The sequence below is a fragment of the Protopterus annectens genome, chromosome 3.part1 (assembly GCF_019279795.1).
Source record: "Protopterus annectens isolate FY-2018-M chromosome 3.part1, PAN1.0, whole genome shotgun sequence".
NCBI lineage: Eukaryota > Metazoa > Chordata > Ceratodontiformes > Protopteridae > Protopterus > Protopterus annectens.
Genome location: NC_056732.1, coordinates 1,454,503,647 through 1,454,525,785, shown reverse-complemented (window position 1 = coordinate 1,454,525,785; position 22,139 = coordinate 1,454,503,647). Strand labels below are relative to the sequence as shown.

Below are 22,139 nucleotides of genomic sequence, written 5' to 3'. Positions count from 1 at the left end.
CTGCCTTACTAGCTTAGACCTTCTGGACAAGATGCATAAATGCAATGGCAATATAGTGCTGTTCTTGATTTATCTTGGTGGATAAAGAAGAAATAACACATGGCATTGAACAGAAATGATTCTACTTTTCCTCAGCCGCCAACTGATTACAAGTATTTCGAGGTGTACAAGAAATGCCAGTTATAGTACAAATTACAGTCAACGTTTGCAAGTTGTGGTAAACAAAGTTGTGCTGCTTAAAGGATACTGACCTCTAGTTCTTACTGCTCCGTCAATTTTTGACAATTCTCCATATGGAAAGTAAGCACTACAGTCAATATCTGCATAATTGGTATCACAAACACACTTTACTTCATTGCTGCAAATCTGCAGGGAAAAAAACATTTGTAAGGCAACAGCAGTAACTGAAAATCAGTACAACATATTACAGAATGCTGTAGATTGTTCAGGAGCACAGAATCCACATTCCTGCTGCAGAATCTAAAAATTAATATAATATACAACATAAAAAAGAGGGGCTACTTTGCTTTCAACGGTACCCTAGTCATAAAAGCAAGTCTAGATTATTTTTCTTGGGAACAAAAGAGCATCCAGTGGAAATAAGGACTATTAGGTTAAGTAGGAGGAAAAATATATAATGATGCACCTGGAGAATGGGAAAATTAACAGCAGTTAAATGCAGTAAACACCCCTGAAGACATAATAGGAAGGAAATTTCATGCTGAACTGAGAAAAGAATGTGCTCCAATGTTATTGCTGACATTAACTTAGATGCTGGTTGTCTCTCTACACCATTACAGAAAAGTGAAATGTTTGATACTGTCTAAAAATAATATATTAGTTTAGCTATACTTCACAGTGTGTGTAGAAGCTACAGCAAAGTATAATACAAGCAGTGGTTTAGGGTAAGGAGTAAATGTGTACATTTGTTGAAGGCATTTAGAAGAAAAGGAGAGTGTACTCAAGACCGTGGGTTGGTGTAAACCAACTTGTTATCAGTCTGCCTACAACAGAAATGGAACTGTATAAGTGGTACTCTAAGTTTAATGGATTACACTTGGTCGTGGTTAATAAGTCTATAAATGTACATAGTCACTGGCTGCTTGGCAAAATGGGTAGAAGAGCAGAAGGGATTCATCCCTGTACAAAACTCCAAACAATCAGGGCATGCATGCGTAAACACCTTGGAATATGCCGGAAAAACTTTAAGACTGTTGCATTTGTACATTTACTTTGTAAGGGTCAACCAAGGAGCATTCTAAAAATGTTAATTATCATTGCAGCATTAATAACAATCTAAAATTAAGGAGGCTCTGATCACCACTAGAAGATGTCTAAATAACAAGCTGCATTTGAAAGGCATCCATATGAGTGTAATCACCGAGACATAGTTTAAAAAGCCAGAAAACACTCAATACATGTCTGGGATTAGTGCCCGCCATGCCTTTAGACCAAATGGCAACTGTGGTATTGTGTCCATATTTGTCGAGACCATATCACCTCTTGACAAATTTACACACATGTAATTTAACAAACCATGTAATATACTGAATTATACAACAACCCCCCCCCCATTAATATTCCAAAATGTGCGCGCTGATTGGTCAGCATGCACGTTGTAAATCAAAGACTTATACTAATGGAAAAAGGACCGGTCGCCCGGACATTTTCCATTAGTATGTGTTTTTTTTTTACAGCAATGGAGAACGCAAGATCTCCGTTGCTTGTTAGAAACTGTCTCGCTATGTTAAAGGAGTTTAAAATAGCAAGACAGCTTTAAAAAAAGTAATGGAGATCTTCCTTTCTCCGTTGCTTTTTTTAAAGCTGTCTCGCTATGTTAAATGGGTTTAACATAGCGAGACAGCTTTAAAAAAGCAACAGAGATTCTCCGTTGCTTTTTTTAAAGCTGTCTCGCTATGTTAAACTCCTTTAACATAGCGAGACACTTTGTACAAAGCAACAGAGATCTAACTTTCTCCACTGCTTCCACCCACAGCTCTGATGTACTGCGTAAGCATACGCATGTGCAGTACATCAGAACTGCTGCAGAATGCCAGACAGCTGTGGAAGGGCAGCACGGAGGCATTATACAATGCCATTATTTAAGAAAAGTAAGTATTTTATTTCTTAAATAATGTCATTGTATAATAGCAATAACCCACTTCTGGGTGTGGGTAATGCTGGATTTACCCACGGTTGTCTTTGTTTGGCCCCTTGGGCTTCGCCCTCGTGACCAAACCACACCAACCGTGGGTAAATCCAGCATTACCCACACCCAGGCGTGGGTTATTGCTTAAATATATACTGAAACCAACTATCAAATTTTCTTCTTTTACAGAATACCTTCCGTGACCCAAGATATTCATGTCAGGTTCCTAAATTTCCTGGATGAATTCCCTACAAATAAGAATTCTACCATGCTGGGAGACTTTATCAACTATATCCTGGGACCTCTCCTGTTTGGTATCTACTTCTCTGAAGTATAGGCTAACACAGAAGGCCTTTGGCTGATGACGTTCGCAGATGACTGCAAACTAGGAGCCACAGTCAAGTCCCCAAATGATGTGGACATCCTACAGAAGGGCCTCACTAAGACAGATGCCTGGTGTTATAGCCATGTCCTCAAGCTCAATGCCAAAATGTGCAGTGTCATCCCCTTTATTAAAAACTCTGTACCCATAAACTACCACATAGGCAGCAATCTACTTAACACCGAATGTGTGATAAGAGACCTTGGGACCCAGGTGGACAGTAGTCTCTCCTTTGATAGTCACATCGCCACAGTAGTCAGGAAGTCCTTCTACGTGGCACATCTCATCATAAAAGGGTTCTCATCCAGGAAAAAAGAGGTCATGTTCCCCTCTACTCGTCACTCATTACACCCATTATAAAGTACAACACCCCTTTTGGAATGTACCTCACAAGACATCTGCAGCAGCTGGAAAGGCCACAGAAGAACCTCACAAAGAGGATTACTGGCCTCAAGCAAATGCCCTACACTGACTGCCTCAAAAAACTCCAGCTTTACTCCATAGCATATCGCCTACTCCGAGGTGATCTCTGCCTAACATATAAAGCTATGTCAAACCCAAAGCTGTTGGACATGCTACACCTAAAGAAATCCCAATCCCTCCAAGCTACACGCTCTAGGGACCTAAACCTTGTCACCACAATAAACAGGACATGCTGGAGGGATAGATTCCTGTACCAGAGACTTCCTATACTCTGGAACAAGCTACCCATCTATGTCAAGCAAAGTTCTTCATTAGCACTCTTCAAGAAATTCTTGATGAGTGGATGGGAAATAGGAAATACACCCCGGGGATCACTTCTGTGTCTCTGCTGGACAGTGGCAAAGGAAAATAACTTTCTTGCAAAATAGTTAGATACACTGGTTCTATGTTCAGCCATTGAATGGGCTAACCACTGTATGGCTGAACATCGAACAATAAGCATTGAAATTTACTCACAGAACTTTCATTTCATTGACAGGGTAAGTAATTCCTTGTCCAACATTTCCCTGTCTCAAACACGGAACCTTGTGAACCAAATCTCAGGAATGTGAAAATCAAACAACCCATTCAAATCCAGCTCAATCACCATACCTCATGCCCTCTCATTCTAGATGTTTTTCACTTTTGGCTAAAGTGTGTTTTTACATTAAAAATTCTAGTGGTAGTAGAAAGGTAGCCTGGTCTGAAGCAGTTGAGAAAAACGCAGGGAGGCTTAAAGTGCAATCATTTCATTGTCCTGGGGCCTTTTTGATGGTTTAGTCACTTTTCTTTGAGTGTATAAATTCCACTGCTCATCGTGCTGTGGCATTTAGTGCCTTGTACAGAGACAGGGAACTTAAAAACCTATAAAGCTTCCCCTGTAACATTACCTAGTACTCTGCTGCAAAAAGAGCAACTTGTTTGCATGCTGAGGAGCAGTGCTGCACAGCTTCAGCCATACACTGGTAGCTGTAGTTTCTACTCTCATAGCTCCCAAGTTAGCCTGCTGTAGCATCCCTTTGTAGTTCACCTAAAAAGGACACCACAGATGGGCACTTTGCCAGTTTTGCTGCCAGCAGCTTGGTATATATGGACTTCCTGAGACAATGTAGAATTGCCTCATGTTCACTGACAACCAACTAATCCTAAGAGACACGGATATAGTATATGATAGGTGTAATTGCACAGTATTACTGGAGGTTACACTCTCATACAAAAGCACTCAAAATAACACTCATCTTGTTGGTAAATTAAACATTGCATGCACCACACATAGTACTGACCCAACACATAGAACAGAATGTGATGGGGCACTTAAAATCAATCTTCCTAAATCCCAAAGACTTTCATTCTGCAAAAATAATCTTCAGCAACCCCAAAAGCACTTCCCCAGAACAACACCCAACAAAAAACATAGAGCCACACCCTCTGCAGCCTCAGCTAGAAAGCCCTTATGGCATGTCAAAAAACTACCCAATATTTTAATCATAAGAGACTCCATTGACAGACATACAGATGTCACACTCAGCAGGCTTAATAAGGAGAAAATCACAGTCAATTGTCTATCTGGGCCCAGGATCAGACAAATCACCCACACACTCAAGTCATTAGACCACAAGTTAAATATGACTCAGTTATAGTCTATGTGGGTGAAAATGACCTGAGACATACTTCCCTGGACTATATGAGGAGAGACATTATGGAGCTCTCAGACTGTGTCCCAAGCTGGTATGTGCCTTGCACTGAGCAGCATTCTACCTTCACCAAGGATGATGCCACAATATGAACAAAAGCTGAATGAATTCAATAATTGGCTTATAGTGTCATTCCAACGGGCTGCAATATTTGTCAGCATGAGAGGATATTTTCAACATACCATGTTGCTTTGTCAAGGATTGTCAGGAGCTGTCCCTCTAGGCTTTTTAGTGTTGGCTAAAATATTGTCCTCCCCCACAGTGCCTTTTTTAGGCAATGCCAAACTGACAAACCTTCCAATATTAAAAAAATAAATAAATAAATAAATAAAAAAAACTAAGGGGATCTAAAGGTGTTACTGTTCAGTGCCAGGATCCTAAACAAGAAACTCCACTCCCTGCATGCTCTCCCCCCATCCTGGAGAATGTGGAAATCTGTGCGGTTCCTGAAACAGGTTTAAAGCCACAGACAGAACCCCAGCAGTGCAAGGCTACACTACGTTCTACACATTCAGGCCAGCTACTGCACAGACAGGGACCAATGGTGGAGGTGTTTCAATCTATATCAACAACAAACTCTGTTCAAGATTAGTCAGACAGTATGATGCACTTGAGCTTCTCCATGTCCAGAATTCCAAAGGTAAAGTTCTACATCATATCTTTGCAAGCTATGGGTCACCCTCTATGACCCAAGTAATCCATAACTATTACTTGGACTTAATGGAGATCCTCACTATTCAACCCAATACTATATTTATAGGTGACTTCAACTACCCCACTATAAACTGGGATACTTAACCAACCCCAACCTTTTAGAACAACAGAATCCTGGACTTTGTAAACACAAACACCTTGGACTAGATGGTCCATACGCCCACTAGGGGCACAAACATACTCGACCTAGTGCTCACAAACATGGAAGAACACTGTACCCTCCCCCCCACGCACTCACACTATCGTAGAGTTCTCTCTGGTAAGTTGAGACTGCAGAGTTGTCTCTTTCATAATAAAAATCAGTACTGTGACCCTGGCTAACCCTATAACATTTATGAAGTATTCTAAGGCAAACAACTTACTACTAGATGATAATCTGCCAAAATTTCAAGCCGGGGGGGGGGCAGAAACCCCTAGAACACAGTTGCTACACAGAATTGTTCATAAACCCCCTGTACAATCACATCAATAAACGCATAGAGACAACTGTGCCTACCAGAAATAACTCCTGAAATAACTCAACCCCCCCCCCCCACACACACACACACACAAACCTCCCTGATGGAATACAAACAAACAGGTTGTACAACAAAAGGAAAATAGTTATATCCAAGATTAAAAAGTGCTGTGGCCAGCATGATAAAAACACTCTCATCAATCTATACAAACAAATAAGAGGGCAAATTATGTCTACTACAGCCAAATCTGAGGTAAAGATCGCCTCCCAGGCAAAGGGCAACCCCAAGACTTTATTAAGCTATGTCCAACATCTCAAAGGCAGCACACAGCAGAGTACAGAACTGATTGTAAATGTAGCCACATATACAGAGCCAGAAGGTATAGCAAATCTGCTAGGCAAAGAAGTCAGCTCCACTTTTACAACCCCCCCCAAGCTGATCCCCATGAAATACCATCAAACAACACCCCCCATCTATCACTATGGAGTAGGGCTTATTTGCACTCTCTAAGGCCAAAAATACTGCTTTGATGGGCCCCAGTATCATCCCTGGATGTCTCTTAAATATCATGAAACATGACCTATCAGAACCACTGGAGTCACTGCTTAACAACAGTCAACAGACATCCTTTGTGCTGCATGAATGGAGAAGTGGAATGGTTATCTCTTTGCACAAGGGCACACCATCAATGAACTCTTGGAACTACAGACCCATACATCTGACTAGTCGCATCTGCTAGGCCATAGAAATGATTAATAAGGACATTAATCCTAATTAATTAGGGCGGCACAGTCGTGCAGCGGTTAACGTTGTCACCTCACAGCAAGAGGTTCTCCAGTTCGATTCTCGGCTGGGGTGCTTTCTGTGTAGAGTATGCATGTTCTCCCTGTGTTCGCGTGGGTTTCCTCCGGGTACTCCGGTTTCCTCCCACATTCCAAAGACATGCATCTGGAGCATTTCTCCCCGGGCCTCCGTTGAAAACAGGCTCTGTGGAACCTAGTCGGACTTTCCCGGTCAACAAATGTTAAATAAATAAATAAAAATTAAAAACTTTCAAACACTGGATTCAACCCAGTTTGGTTTTGTCAAGGGAAGATCATGACTACTCAACCCAGTGGACTTGTTTGAGAAGGTTACCAAGGCAATGGATGAGATCAAAATGGAGCATACGGCCTACCCTGACATGACTAAGGCATTTGAAACAATACCCCACTCAGGCATTGTAAACAGTCTCAAGGAAATAGGCATAAACATATAGGTTATACACTGAATATTTAGCTGGCTCTCAGACAGCAGCCAGGAAATTAGGACAGGAGACAACATCTCCACAAACAGGCCACTTGCTCTTGGAGTCCATCAGAGCTCTATGCTTGGTCTGCTCTTTTTTGGCATCTTTTTCTAGAAAGTCAAGGCCAATGTCAAGGGCCTCTGACTGATCAAGTTTGCAGATGATCACAAACTAGGACCAGTCACAGAATCACCCCAGACACTAACATTCCACAGGAAGGACTATCACTGGCAAATGACTCGTGCCAAACTCAATGTTAAGAAATGTATAATAGTGCCCGTTGGGAAGTCAGCCACCCCAGAAAATTACCTCATCGATAGCACATCCCTAAGAGTAGAACCAGTAGTCAGGAATTTGGGTACACATATAGATAGTAATTTGACATTCGACTAAAATGCATCTAAGGTCGTAAGGAAATCATTCTACTTTGCCCATCTTGTAAGCAACGGCATGGCATCTAATCTAAGGAAGTCATTGTTCCGCTGTATTTTGCCTTCGTCATGCCCATTGAGTACAGCACCCCCTTCGGTATGTACTTGACCAGGCACAAGCAACAACTGGAATGTCCACAGAGGTTTCTCACAAAAAGAATACAGGGAGTAAACAGCATGTCCTATGCAGATCACCTCAAAGTCTTACCCTTGGATCCCACTCTGATGGCCTTTTCATATCTGCCAAATGAATACTATTATAATTACTTGATCTAGGATTTAAACATTGCTTGCAACATAAATAGGACACATTGGTGGGACAGATGTGTCTCAGAGAAATTTCCTTCCTTCTCTGGAACAGGTTTCCCATCGATGTGAAGAAGAGCTCTTCCCTAGCCCTATTCATTAAACACTTGTTGATGGTTGGGAAATTAGAAATACACCCTTGGTCCAGCACCCATGTCTGTAATGGACAGAAGCATAGCCAGAGGCAGCTGGTAAATCTTGATCTAGCTTACACATACACCTTAAAATGACCTCTAAGACACACAAACCTGTGGGAAACAACTGAGATGCTTGGCTAGGCTTATAAAGGCCCCAGTGATTGTTAGCCTAGTATACACCTATGAAACTTAGAAACAAATACACTGACTGCCCAATTCATTGAAAAAACAAATCTTTCTCTGCACCCCTGAACTCCCCACAAATCTAAACACATTAACTCCAACATCATATAACAGGTAAGTGATAAGATGTGAGGGAATGTGCACAGTAAAGACATTACCACATGTCTAGGATTATTGTGAACTATGAGCTCAAAAGGCAAATATTTTACAGTCCCTAGGTATGCAATAGTATCTGTAATATGTACACCTCCAAATGCCTTACTATACTAACAAAATTTGTATTGGAATTTTTTCAGTTTGAATTTTATGTTTAGTAGTTTATGTATGATAATGAACTAATGATAGAGAAGGTGAAATTTAAACAGCAGATTTTTTTAAGCTTGCCTGCTTAAAGGTGTATATGTCTAGGCATCTTATGGTCTCTATGACTGGTTGCCTAGTATCTTACAATGATTCTATGTTTATATTTACCTCTTAGGCCTGTGTGACTTTCAATTTTCTATCATTCAATTTCTATTACTGCCTGTGTCTCTATTTCCAGTTTCTGGTTTGTGGGGTATATGCTTACATCTTCATCAGGCAGCTTTTTTTTACCCTTTTGGACTTCTTTTGCTATCTATGATCAGGTACCGTATAGTATAATATTCAAAACCAAAGTCTAAAAACACCCAAAAAAAGAAAAATAACTAATAAAACAAATATTTCCAGGCTGTAATCCAGAATGGGTTGATTTTCTGCATGACAAGTTTATTAAGCGTTTTCGGCTATGCACAGCGTAGCCTTCATCTGAATACATTACAAACCACATACTGCTTCATTAAATAAAAATCATTATCCAATCACAGACATAAAACAATTAATTAATTAATTAAACAACCACCGCTGCACTACTTGTTTACTCTTAGAGCAACATTGTTGATTTATGTTCCACACAAAAAAAAAATTGTCATACAGAAAATCAACCCATTCTGGATTACATCCTGGATATATTTGTTTTATTAGTATAATATTCAGTTTATATGAAAATCCTGATTTCTGTTTTTTTTTTTTTTTTTTTGTACTTTTTAAATGAAAATTTAGTCATGCATTTGAGTTTGAGATGTGTGCTTCTGAAATTTGGCATTTTTTTCTTTGATTTACTATTGTTTGTGGAAAATAATTTGTATTTGATCATTTCTGCTAAATGATTTTTCTTTCAAGGGATAGTCATTTGTTCTTTGTGAGTTCTCTGGTGGGTCAGTGATATTTTATAGTCATTTGTCTTTCTTGGAAGAATATTGTCTTTTAGAGGGCTTTATGGATAAACAATAGTCTATTACTTTAGTATGTCCAACCAGGTCTGAATTCAGGTTTGCCCACTTTCTGTATCATATGGAAATGTATATGTACATGCCATAAAAGTAGAAGTCATTAAATATTTAGTTAGGTCAACTGACACCACAGTTTCAAAACCAATTACTGGCTAGGTAAGACGTTATGGCTTCTTTGTGGTGTGAAGGAAAGCACACATATGATCAGGGGTGTTTAGCCATATATCATAAGTTAAGTCTCATCTACTGGCAGCTAGAATGACCTGTACTAAACTGACATAAGTGGAAGGATGTGACACTGACAGGATTTACCAGATCCATATGATATTACCCAGTCACTGCAGGTTATTAGCCTTTTCTGTCTTTGTTAGCTGGGTTTGTTTCAGATCATGTAATTCTAGTCATATAATCCTGCTTAACATTGTGCAGTGCTGCTGCTAGAAGGTATACCAACCGAAGTCTGCTCTTCACTTTTTCCCTTAGAACTGCTCTATCTCTCAATTTAAACACCATATTCTCATTCTAAGGCCCTTCACTGGTCCAATTAAGTAATCCTACAAGTTAGCACTATTAAACCATAAGCACTACTTACTCTTATACTCTCTACGATTACCCTGTCCTCTATTGGTCCGTCTTAAATTCAGTTTCCCTATTACTCTAGCATGTCCAGAGGTCAGTCAATGGTTTCCTCTCCAGTCCAGCTGGTGAATCTGGGAATTTTGTGGCAATGTTACAACTGTCTCATGTACATGGACAATCTTCTCCTCCTCCAAACAGGTTCAAATATATGTGAGAGATGCAACTATTTAGCCAAACTGGAGGCTGAGCTCTCTCATCTCAAAACTGGTGTAACCAGTCAGGAGGAGAAGGTAACCTCACACAACACAATTCCAGTATCACATAGTCCCACCACATCAGCGAACCAAACACATAAATACACAAAAACATACTCGGAGGCTCTAAATAAAAATCTACCTAAGCAACAGAGACCTCCAAAGCAGACATCCAAGCAAACGCTACCTCAAAACAAAACACACACAACACATAACCCACAAAGTCAGTGTGCCAAGCAGCCACAGCCCTTAAGGCTGAATAACACACCTGATACTCTTGTTATAGGTGACTCTATTGTCAGACACACTGACGTCCCGCTCACCAGGCTGAATAAACAGAAGGTCACAGTGAGCTGCCTGTCGGGTGCTAGGATCCGACACATAGCAAGCACTCAGGTCACTCCAAAGCAAATACAAATATGACTCAGTCATTGTACATGCTGGTGTGAATGACCTGAGACGTACCTCCCTGGACTACATGAAAAGAGACATAGAGGAGCTCTCTGATCATGTAGCCCAGGCTGGTATGACCCTGACCTTGAGCAGCATCTTACCCTTACCTAGAATGATGCCACAGTACAAAGACAAAATGATCGATTTTAACAATTGGCTAAAATTTTGGTGTCATTCAAAGGGGATCCAGTGTCTGTCAGCCTGGGATGACATGCTCGACAGGCCACGTTGCTTCACTAGGGATGGCTTGCACCTGTCACCACTGGGCTTTCGGATATTGGCAAGGGCTCTTGCCACCCCCATAGTGCCTTTTTTAGGCAAGGCTCAAAAGTCAAACCCACCCCCATAGACAGCACAAGGAACAAGAAACTAATGGTAATGCTGCTAAACGCTAGAAGTCTTAACCTCAAGATGCACGCACTCGAAGCTCTCCTCAGTATGGAGAACATTGATATCTGTGCAGTGACAGAAACCTGGTTCAAGGCTCCAGAGAGCACCCCAGCACTACCAGGCTATACCTCATATCATGCTTTTCGGCCCCAAAACCCGGACCGAACCACAAAAGGAGGGGGAGTTTCCATATTTATCAAGGATATCCACACCTCCAGGTTAGTGGCATTGCACGAAGTATCGGAGACCATCCATGTGCAACTAACAGTGGGCAAGACTGCTTTTCAGTTTATAGCATCCTGCAGACCACCGTCTCAAAGTCAGGAATCCCATTTGGCTTTCCTGAAAACATTGGAGAACATGAAGATCTCTCCGAACACCATTATATTGGGCGACTTCAACTACCCAAACATTGACTGGAAGCACTACTCAAGCCCCAGCACCTTAGCCCAAAGATTCCTGGAAATTATAAACTCAAATGCTATGGAACAACTAGTCACCACTCCCACAAGAGGGGACAACATACTAGACCTGATCATTACCAACATGGGGACTCTATGCAACACACCAGAAGTATATTCCTCATTGGTAAGATCAGACCATAAATTAATTTCACTGGATGTCCACATCCCGACCCCACCCCCAGCCCAGAAAACCACAGTGAAAAACTTCTCAAAAGCGAACTTCTCACTTCAAAAAACCAAAGTGGAATCCTTCAAGGCCCCAGGGCCAGTGGAAACTACAGCCCAAACTGCAGAATCCTATATAAATGCATTCTACGGACATCTCCAGGAATGCATGGATCATGCTATCCCAAACAAAACCAAGACCCAATCATCCAAAGTCAGGCGTCCAGTCTGGTGGACCCCTGCCATAAATAAACTGTACAACAGAAGGAGGAAGCTACTACATGATAGAGCAAAATCCCTAATAGGGAAGGCATCTCTGATCAGTATTAGCAAAAAATTATGATCCCTCATAAAATCCTCCAAGGCCAGCTTCGAGAGAAAAATTGCACAGGACACCAAAGACAATCATAAGGCTTTTTTCAGTTATGTTAGAAACCTGGGATGCAACTCCCAGACTTGTTCTGAGTTGATTCTAAACGACAAAAATACACTGAACCCACAGACATCGCCAATATCCTGGCAGACAGGTTCAGTGCAAACTTCTCCACCCCTCCCCAAAGAGCAAGTATCTATCCGGGCAGAGGGCTGCCTCCCAAACCACTCAGATGCTCAGGTGAAGGCGGCCCTCTCCAAAGCAAAACACTGCTTCCATGGGACCAGATGGCGTCCCAGGTTGCGTCCTACATGAACTACAAGAGGAACTAATCCCTCAAATAAAACAGCTATACAATCTCAGCCTCACTACAGGATATGTGCCCACAGAACGGCATACAGCAACAGTGGTCCCACTCCACAAAGGTGGAGCCTCTACGGACCCTGGAAACTATCGCCCCATAAACCTGACTAGCTTAGTCTGCAAGGCTATGGAGAGGATCATCATGGAGCTCATAAACAAAGACATTGGAGACCTACAGACACTAGATCCTACCCAGTTCGGCTTTGTCAAGGGCAGATCCTGCCTTTTGAACCTGGTTGACTTCTTTGAAACAGTCACCAAAGCCATAGATGAAGGGAAGGAAGTCCACACAGCCTATCTGGACCTTGCAAAGGCATTTGACGCAATACCCCACTCGGGCATCATAGATAAGCTATCCAGCTTAAATATAAACCCCTATGTCACAAGATGGGTCGCAAACTGGCTCAAAGACAGAACCCACAGAGTGAGAGTTGCTGGAGCCATGTCAGACTCAAAACCGGTCACAAGTGGCGTCCCACAGGGTTCTGTCCTGGGACCACTCTTGTTCGGTATATACTTTTCTGAGGTACAGGCAAACGTGGGAGGACTATGGCTCACCAAGTTCGCAGACGACTGCAAACTGGGCGCCATAATCCACTCTCCAGCTGACACAAACAACCTTCAAAAGGACTCACAGAGACAGATAACTGGTGCCAGTGCCATGGTTTAAAGTTAAATGCCAAAAATGTATAGTCATACCCTTTGGCAAAAACAATGTGCCCACAAATTACCACATAGGCGGAAACCCATTAAGTACAGAGAAAGTTATTAGGGACCTGGGGACCCAAGTTGATAGCAATCTCTCCTTTGAAAACCACATTGCCAAAGTGGTTAGAAAGACCTTCTACATAGCCCACCTCATCACGAAGGGTTTCACATCTAGATCAAGAGAGGTAATCGTGCCCCTTTATTCATCCCTCATCAGGCCCATCATAGAATACCATGCCCCTTTTGGGATGTACCTTACCCGACACCTGCAGCAATTAGAAAGACCCCAAAAGTATCTCACCAAGAGGATCAAGGGTCTCAAACAGATGCCATATGCTGTTTGGTTAAAAAAACTCCAGCTCTACTCAGTTGCATACCGCCTACTTCGAGGCGATCTATGTCTGACATACAAAGCTATGTCAAATCCAGAATTAATGGACATGCTCCACCTCAGTAAATCTAAATCCCTTAGAGCCACACGCTCGAGGGACTTGAACCTCAGCACAGAAATAAATAGAACTTGCTGGAGGGACAGGTTCATAACCCAGAGTCTCCCTTCGCTCTGGAATAGAATTCCAGTTCATGTGAGGCAGAGCACCTCACTGAATCTCTTCAAGAAGAATCTCGATAAGTGGATGGGGGATCGTAGGTTTGTCCCAGGGATTACTCCCGTGTCACTATTAGACAGAGGCACAGTAAACTAAACCTTAAAAAGGGCACAATATACTCAAATCAAGGGGCTCCAGGGCAGATAGCCTAGTATGAACCTATGAACCTATGAACCTATAAGAGCATAACGTCCTATAACAGATTACCTTAACTTTAAGTATGCTGATTGAAAGAAGGTTAGTTAATTGCTTAGCTAATTAGTTAGTTAGCTAGCATACATCAAGCTTGGTAGCAGGAAAGCATGGACTGGTACTGTTCTGGCATAGTTAGATGTAAAGGTCCTGACCCTATACAGCATGCCAAGCTTTTGACAGCTGTTTTGTAGTTATGGATTTGATGCTGAGGACACAGCTAAGCTTTTTGTACAAAATAATCCCAAGATACTTTGCATGTTTTAGAACTTTAACTGATAAATGTATGAAGGTAATAAGCAAACCAGAACACTCTAAGAGGAGGCTGTTATATCTGCAGACAGGAGCCATTTTGTTTTTAGACATTTATGTACAAACCAGAGTTGGAAAGCCAGGGGTGAACTGAGTTAATTCCCATCTGGAACAATATAGCTGACAATGTGGAAGCAAAATAAAGCCATGACGAATCATTAGCGTGTTGTGTTGACATGGCAGCCGCTTTATTCCTACACACTGTTTGGAAAGATTGAAAATTGAAGTAGGCTAAGCACAGAGCCTTGTGCAACACCCAGAATAACAGGTATATAGGGAAAGGTGGTATTATCACATCTGAATTCTTCAGGTACACCGTCACTGGAGCTGCTAAGCCATTCAGTGATAGCTACAAGTATCTACTGATATTCTAATGACAGATCTCCTTAGAAGGAGTTGATGGTTCGTGGTATCAGCAGACAAATCAAGAAACCAAATACCATCATGACAGCCACTGGTCATTTCAGCAAGAATATTTTTTGTTTACTTCAGATAAAAGCTTTTTCAGCTCTATGTTCCTACCAGAATGCACATTAACAGCTGGATATAATCTGTAAACGCTGATATAATGCTATTCCCAAGTCACTACACATTTTAACATCATTTTAGAAACAAGACAGTGAAAGGGTAAAGGATAAAAATTAATGACTGCAACTGAAGGATCCCCCCCCCCCCCCCACACACACACACACACATAATGGGATTGTTTTCACTGAGTTCCTGAGGTTGAGAATATATTTGTGAATATACAACAATTCATCATAAGAGATATGGGAAAAGAGATGGACAGAAGAGTTACCTTTAAGAACTGAGGTGGGAAAACAGCACACAGTGGACATGGCTTAAACACCAACAACATTGTTAGATAAGGCCAACTTGGACAGTCCAAAGAATAAGAAAGGGTTTATATGTTAGGGTGCTGAAGTTAACAGCTACTATAGAAATAGTAGATAGTGGGCTTTTAGAAAAAAATATCAAAATGACAGATTCCTTTGCAATATTAGCAGAACTCAGGAGAAGGAAAGGACTGAGCAGATTTGATGTCCTTATTTACACAGCTTTAAAATAATTCTGCCAGTATACACAAGGATATATTCATGTCTTCTTAAAACCTGCATTCCTTTCTTATACCTACCCTATTCCTTTACTCCAATGTAACCAGCAACCTGAGTCAGGAATTATACTATGTTTTTTGAGGCAACAACTTTCTGTATGACTACCATTACAAACTTTTAACCCATTTAATCATCTGCTTGTGTCTCAATCATCTAGGTGCTTTTATTCTGACCCTCAAGCACATCCTTCATACTAATATGCGTGTACACCTATAAAGCTCTGTGCTAATATATATAATAAAAACAGTGCTGTTTAAGTACCCTTGTCCTATGAATGTATTTTATGTAACATTACACTGTTTACCACAAACCATGTCCCTTTAACTCTCCAATCTACATGCATTACAGTGATGGAACTTATTTAGACACAGACTTCCAAGAACTTTTTTGTCTAAATCACTCTTATGTATTGGCATTACATCAGAATAACTCACTTATACTCAACCTTGTCTCTGAATCACTCTTATATACCAAGATTACATTAAACATGTAGTATGAAGATCCTTTTCTCTAAATCACAATATCAAGAACTCTGAATCTCTGAATCACGTCTCAGCATAACGTCTGCGTACCTCACCGACAGATACAGCAGATAACACCATGCTTAGGCAATGAGGGCCACCTAACTTAGTCAGTAACAATCAGATTCCTAAATGCCACCAAAGCTGTAAAATAGGAAGTTAACATGGACAAAATGGACTATCAGTATCAAGTGTGGTTCCACACTGGAAGACTGGGTGGGCTCAGTAAATACATAGAATGAGTTCACTTCTGTTACATGCTGAGAGATCCATCCCAGGTTCTAGCATCACAAATACCAATTTATTTAATATAAAATCAGAATAGTGTATTGATGTTGCAGCACAGTGCCAAGCTAACAATTTCCATTAACTGTAGAGTATACACTTCTTCAGAGCTGATCATAAATACTGTAGGTACTACCAATGAAATGGAAACTATTATCATGCCCTAATGGGTTATCCTCCTAATAAACTTTGTAGAAAATCAAGCAAACATACCCCATGTCCAGAGCAGATTTGGTTATCAGAAGTACCAGGACAAGTGGAGAAATTAAATGCTTGCACTGGAAGGCATCTGTGTTCTAAGCACATCATATTAACTCCACATGGTGTTCCGTCTTCCACATATCCCAGATCTGTGTCTTCATCCAGCATCACGTGCCCACCACTGCATAGAAAAGAGAAGCATGACTTGGAAATTTCAGGTCAGTTTTAGTTCATGTCCAGTGGAAGAAAATGAGGACTTGTACATCAGCTGAAGTTACTGAGTCAAACTAGTTGTAATATGCTTGACAATTTATTCAGCTTGAACAACTTTGTAGAACTGGACTATTAGCCACTTTATAAAGACACATTTCCTGTATTTATTATACACTCTTACCCACTTAGGTGTCACATTAATACACCTCAACAGTGGAATACTGTGTCAATCTTAAGGTACAAAAAGACTTACACAGTTGTACCATACAACACCACACCACTACTGAAGTATCAGACATAATTCAGTGATATCATACTCCCATGCAATCAGGTCTTGCATTCATAAAAACTCCCAAAACATGGTGTGTGTGTGTGTGTGTGTGTGTGTGTGTGTGTGTGTGTGTGTGTGTGTGTGTGTGTGTGTGTGTGTGTGTGTGAGTGTGTGTGTGTGTGTGTGTGATCTTAATAACTGGACAAATTCTTGAAATGATAACTAATGTTCATAAAGTACCACCCACAAGGCAATAAGCAAGTTGATAGTTTCTTAAATGTCCAAAACAAAGTTTGAAGACACAAATCTATTCACTGCTTGTCAGCGCCACTCAGACATTCTTTTATTTTGGCCATGTTGGACATTTGAAAATCCTCTAAGACGAGGAATTTTGGTTGTTCGTGGTAATAAGAGGACCATCTACTGTTACAAGAATCCAGGGCCTCCACTTATTCATTAATACAATTAATAGTAAATAAATTAAAATTCTAACTGACTTCTGGCAAAATATTTAAATACTTATTGTATGAAATCCGCTGTCATTACTTTAATTCCACTTTTGCATTATCCTATTTTGATTACTGTGAAATGCAGCAGTCAGTTCTGAATTACATATATCTGAAATCACCACTGATTCACTAGATAAGTCAGCCTGCTTCAATAGCCTAATCAGAGTCTTTTTAGTAGTTATCATTAATACAGACCAGCACTTTCTCATGGCTCTGTGTCTCTCCTCAACTATCCATCCTATCAAGAAAAAAAAGCATGGGGGTCAAATGATTCCTGCCCAACCACAACCTGCAATAAGAACACTGTACATGTGCTTAAGCTCAGATAATGTGGGGCAAGTCCATAAGAAATGTAACCAACTTACTAATTGACTCGGACATCTCTAGTGTTGTGGCATGCGTCTAAACAGTGATGTAATACTCACTGAAACAACTACCATCAGGAAATTAATAGTTGAAAAATAGAGAACAATGCACGTTGTTAACAGTGTTTTCACTTGAACCCCATCCCTGCAACCTTAAACCCAGCAACATTAAATATACTAATTCTGAGGTCATACATACATGGAGGTAAGGAGAAACTTTCTTACCCTTACTGCTCTATGAACTCACTGTATAAAATAGCCCTTTACCAATAAAATACAAGGAATGCTTAAACCAGTTAAATTATTTCTGTTTCATCATAACAGTGCTTAATGTTGAGCAAGGAACCCCAAACATTGCAGGTCAGCACCCAAAAAAGTTTAGGCCAATCTAGTAGCAGTGTAGAACTATTTATTTTGACAATTTACAAAGAATTTAAACCTCCAGAACTTGTTTGTATGTCTCACCAATATCTAGACTTGTCACCATACCTTTTGGCTTACATTAACCTGTAAGCTCTCTTCCTGAAGCTGTCACTAACATATGTTGCACACACACATACATATCTACCCCATATATACATATACAGACACATGTTTACATATTTTTTATCCATCTTTTTTGACCAGATTAATCACATTAGGCACATGACCTCTTTTCAAGGGAGACCAAAGGTGGTTATTGTTCTTCTTTCGGCTTTTCCCAGTTAGGGGTCGCCACAGCGGAACTCCGGTCCACTAATGATTGGTAGTAGATTTTTACTGTGCCGATGTGCCAGCTCGATGCCCAACCTTCAACGAAGGCACGCCCATTTATGCAAGTCTTTCAAACGCCACTCGACCGCGGGGAGGACATGCAGACTCCACACAGAAGGTGCTCCAGCCGAGAATCGAACGGGAGAACCTCTTGCTGTGAGGCGACAACACTACCACTGCACCACCGCGGCTTCTATTCATACTTATTAAGGGAAATTTGGCCAGTGCATCTGTGAATGTCCTTTACTCGTTTCCTTCAGATAGCACTACAAGGGTGTTATGGAGGGGACTGAAAGCCAAAATGGTGGAAGCAGAGAACACAGAAGCAAGAGCAGCTGTGTTGCAGAGAAGTCAAACTGAGGATACAATTAATATTACTGGTGTGGGGGAAGATGGAATTGACAAAGAGAATTTGTTGCAATTCATAAATGAAGAGGAGACAGATGACAGTTTTGGAAACACTATACGTTAGTGACAAGGAGAGGGAAAATGCTGACACGAAGAGGCAAGCTTTGCAAATCAGTGATTATTGTCTTATACATGACTGCCATTAATCAAGGGAACAATCCATGAACAGACACTGAGCTGGAGACTAGTGTTAAAAAATCACGCAAAAAGAGGGACATACTATAAACACATAAATGGAATCAGGACTGTTGAAGGATATGTTAAATGAGTGTATAACAGGAGAGAAAAAAGAAAAATGGTAGAGAACAATAAAGTAAAAGAAGAGAAAAATAATTTAGAGAGAGAGACAGAGAAATTACCATAGGCTAGTTAGAATAAAAAATAGTAAAGGTAATATGAATAGAGCCCCTGGGGCAGATGGTTTGGAACATGAAAGTTATTCAAAAGATGAACAGAGATGAAAAATACGTGCAAATGCAATGCATAAATGGTTAAGCGAATAACTGAATAGTGAAGACGTGTGTGAAGGTGTGGCAAAATTCATATTTCAAAAAAGAAATAGGGTATTATATATAATTTAAGACCTATTAGATTAAGAAATACAGATTGCAAAATAGTTATGCAAACTATGCAAGGAAGGATAAGTAAAGTGATGGGAAGGTTATTGTATGAAGGAATATGCAGAGTTAAAGGAAAGAGCCAAATGGTATGTTGATTTTGTTAAAACAGGCAGTGGATAGTATATTACGAGAGGGAGGAGAAACCACAGTAATAGTGTGTGAAAGAAAATACAAAATACATTTTACAGTACGAAATGTGATGGTATATGGGGGATATTAGAAAGCTATAGGAAAATATTAGAAAGGTAGCAAAAGCAGAATGTTGCAATATTTGGAAAACAGTAGAAGTGATTAGGTGGATGGGTGAGGGGATTTAATGCAAAGAAGAGTTAAACAGGGATGCCCATTAACTGGGTTGTAGTTAGGGATGAATGTAGTATTGGAAGAACGCAAAGGAAAGTACTGTTGCACAGGTCCTACTTACCTATAACAGCATATGTTCAAATTCCTCACTGCCTCAGTGGCATTTTGGGAAAATAACCTGAAATGTCACTGAGGTAGTGGAAATGATGAACATTGCTACAAGATGCAACGTGGGGACTTGTAGACTGAGTTAAGATACCATTATTTGTAGTATTTGCTAATGAAAATAGAGTAGAGGTTGGATGAGAGGTTTAGTGGTGGCAACAAATGATATGAATAGTGTAGGTTTAAAACTGAGTAAAGACAAAAGTGAAGGATTCGTGAATATTATACATACAGGAGGGGTGTACTTTTAAAGCATGAGATTAGTGTGTTGGCTGTAAAAATTTGAAAGGAAAAGATAAGTCAGACACAATGGGAAGACGAAGTGGAAGAAGTAAGAATCATAGGGCCCAATTCAGAAAGTTTACCATGAGGTGTAACCATTTCTGATTCAGAGACATGCAGATGAGCAGCACCATGCTAAATGTGAATGAGACACTCCAGTGGAGAGGCATGTGTCAATTAGCCATGCACTCTCCCCTAGAACTGAGCGTTGTAAGCCATTTATGCAGCTGAATGATTCAGAGAATTGCTCGGCTGTGTAAATTTATATAGCTGTTTGTGTTATACAACATGGTCAAAAGCTGGTGTTCATCCACTGTGGACGAGGTAAGCGCTGGGGAGTTTAGTAGAGAGGTAGTGATGCAGGGTATGTGCACGTGTGTGTGTATGTGTAGGGCTTTATGTGTGACTGTGTGTATGCTTGGGAGGTCACAGAAGGGAGCTTAGGGTTAGGCTTAGCACATATTAGTGAGGATGGGAAGGGGAGTGGCTGAAATTAGGAGGACATATCAACTGCACAGTGACCTGGTGCATCGGCATAATGAGACAATGCTGCTACTGAGGTCATTAGTGGCAAATGTTGCCATCATAGGTGCTTCCATGCAACAAACACAACTGTTCTCCAATCTACCTTCGCTGGCATGACAGGGGCGTTGCTCGTGGTGAAGTTGTTAGGATTTGGCACTCTCTTCACCACGGCCTGGTTTCAATTCCTAGTAAGACAGTTTCAATGCATTTTGTCTGGCAGTTGGTGCACAAGGTTAAGGCTGTGGGCTGTAGTTGCTCTGGTACAGCGTTTGATTCCCTCAGCCCTCGTCTGCCTACCGTGTGACCTTGACAGTGCTAAGGCTAACTAGGAATTTGTGCTAGGCTTCTCAATGGTCCCCTGGGGTGCAAGCCTAGTAACTACCTATGAACCTATAAACATAGGTCTGAACGTGGAAAGCTACATTGTAAATCAGAGGTTGCAGTAACTTCTGCATACCCCATATTCTGAGATATAGTGATCTCAGACTGTGTATATACAAGTAGCAGAATTGCTCTTGAAAAAGGACATTTGTGTCCACTGGGTTTACTCGGTTAACAAAAACAAAAATCACTCAGATCAGACCATTACACTAGACTACTATTAAAAGCTAAATGCAACAATACACTGTTTTTTTTCGTTATTTCTCAAATCTAAAGCGGAAACAGTGAGTGTACTAGACTTTTATAAAATGATGTTGCAAAATTACAGACTTATTTAACTGTAAATACCATGACTGACAAATTATGTCCACTAATTTTATTACAAAACCTGGGGTTACAAATGCTTACTAACTTGGCCATCAAAGCGGGTCTATATCAGTTCATCGAAACATCTGAAGTTTGAACACCATACATTCGAACTTCAAACCATGAACTGTAAAAACATTGAAGTCTTACAACAGCGATTTTTTTCCCAGGGGAAAAAAATCGCTGTTACAAAAAACACACATGCAACACAAACACACCAAAACAACATCAATCCACACACACATACACTCAAAATCCTACATCTAAACCCTACACTAAACTGTACATACACTACTACCTATCCACTTACCTTAACCCAAACCTTAACCCTAAGGTCTGTCACTATCACAAACTCACCTGGCCCGCGCCTTAACCCTAACTCACCTATCCCGCCCTAACCTTAAAATCTTTCACTATCGCACACCCACGCCCTAACCCTAACTCACCTAACCCGCGCCCTAACCCTAACATCCACACAATC

The 22,139-nt window shown here is 40.7% G+C and overlaps 1 protein-coding gene across 1 annotated transcript in view; it reads right to left on the bottom strand.

Moving 5' to 3' along the window:
* ADAM22 (ADAM metallopeptidase domain 22) overlaps positions 1 to 22,139 on the bottom strand; it is a 2,281,988-nt gene that overhangs the window by 376,573 nt on the left and 1,883,276 nt on the right. The window contains exons 23-24 of the mRNA XM_044066314.1: positions 16,510 to 16,678; positions 252 to 366 (exon numbers count right to left, since the gene is read on the bottom strand). Coding sequence (XP_043922249.1) covers positions 252 to 366; positions 16,510 to 16,678 — 284 coding nt within the window. The remainder of the gene's footprint in view (positions 1 to 251; positions 367 to 16,509; positions 16,679 to 22,139) is intronic.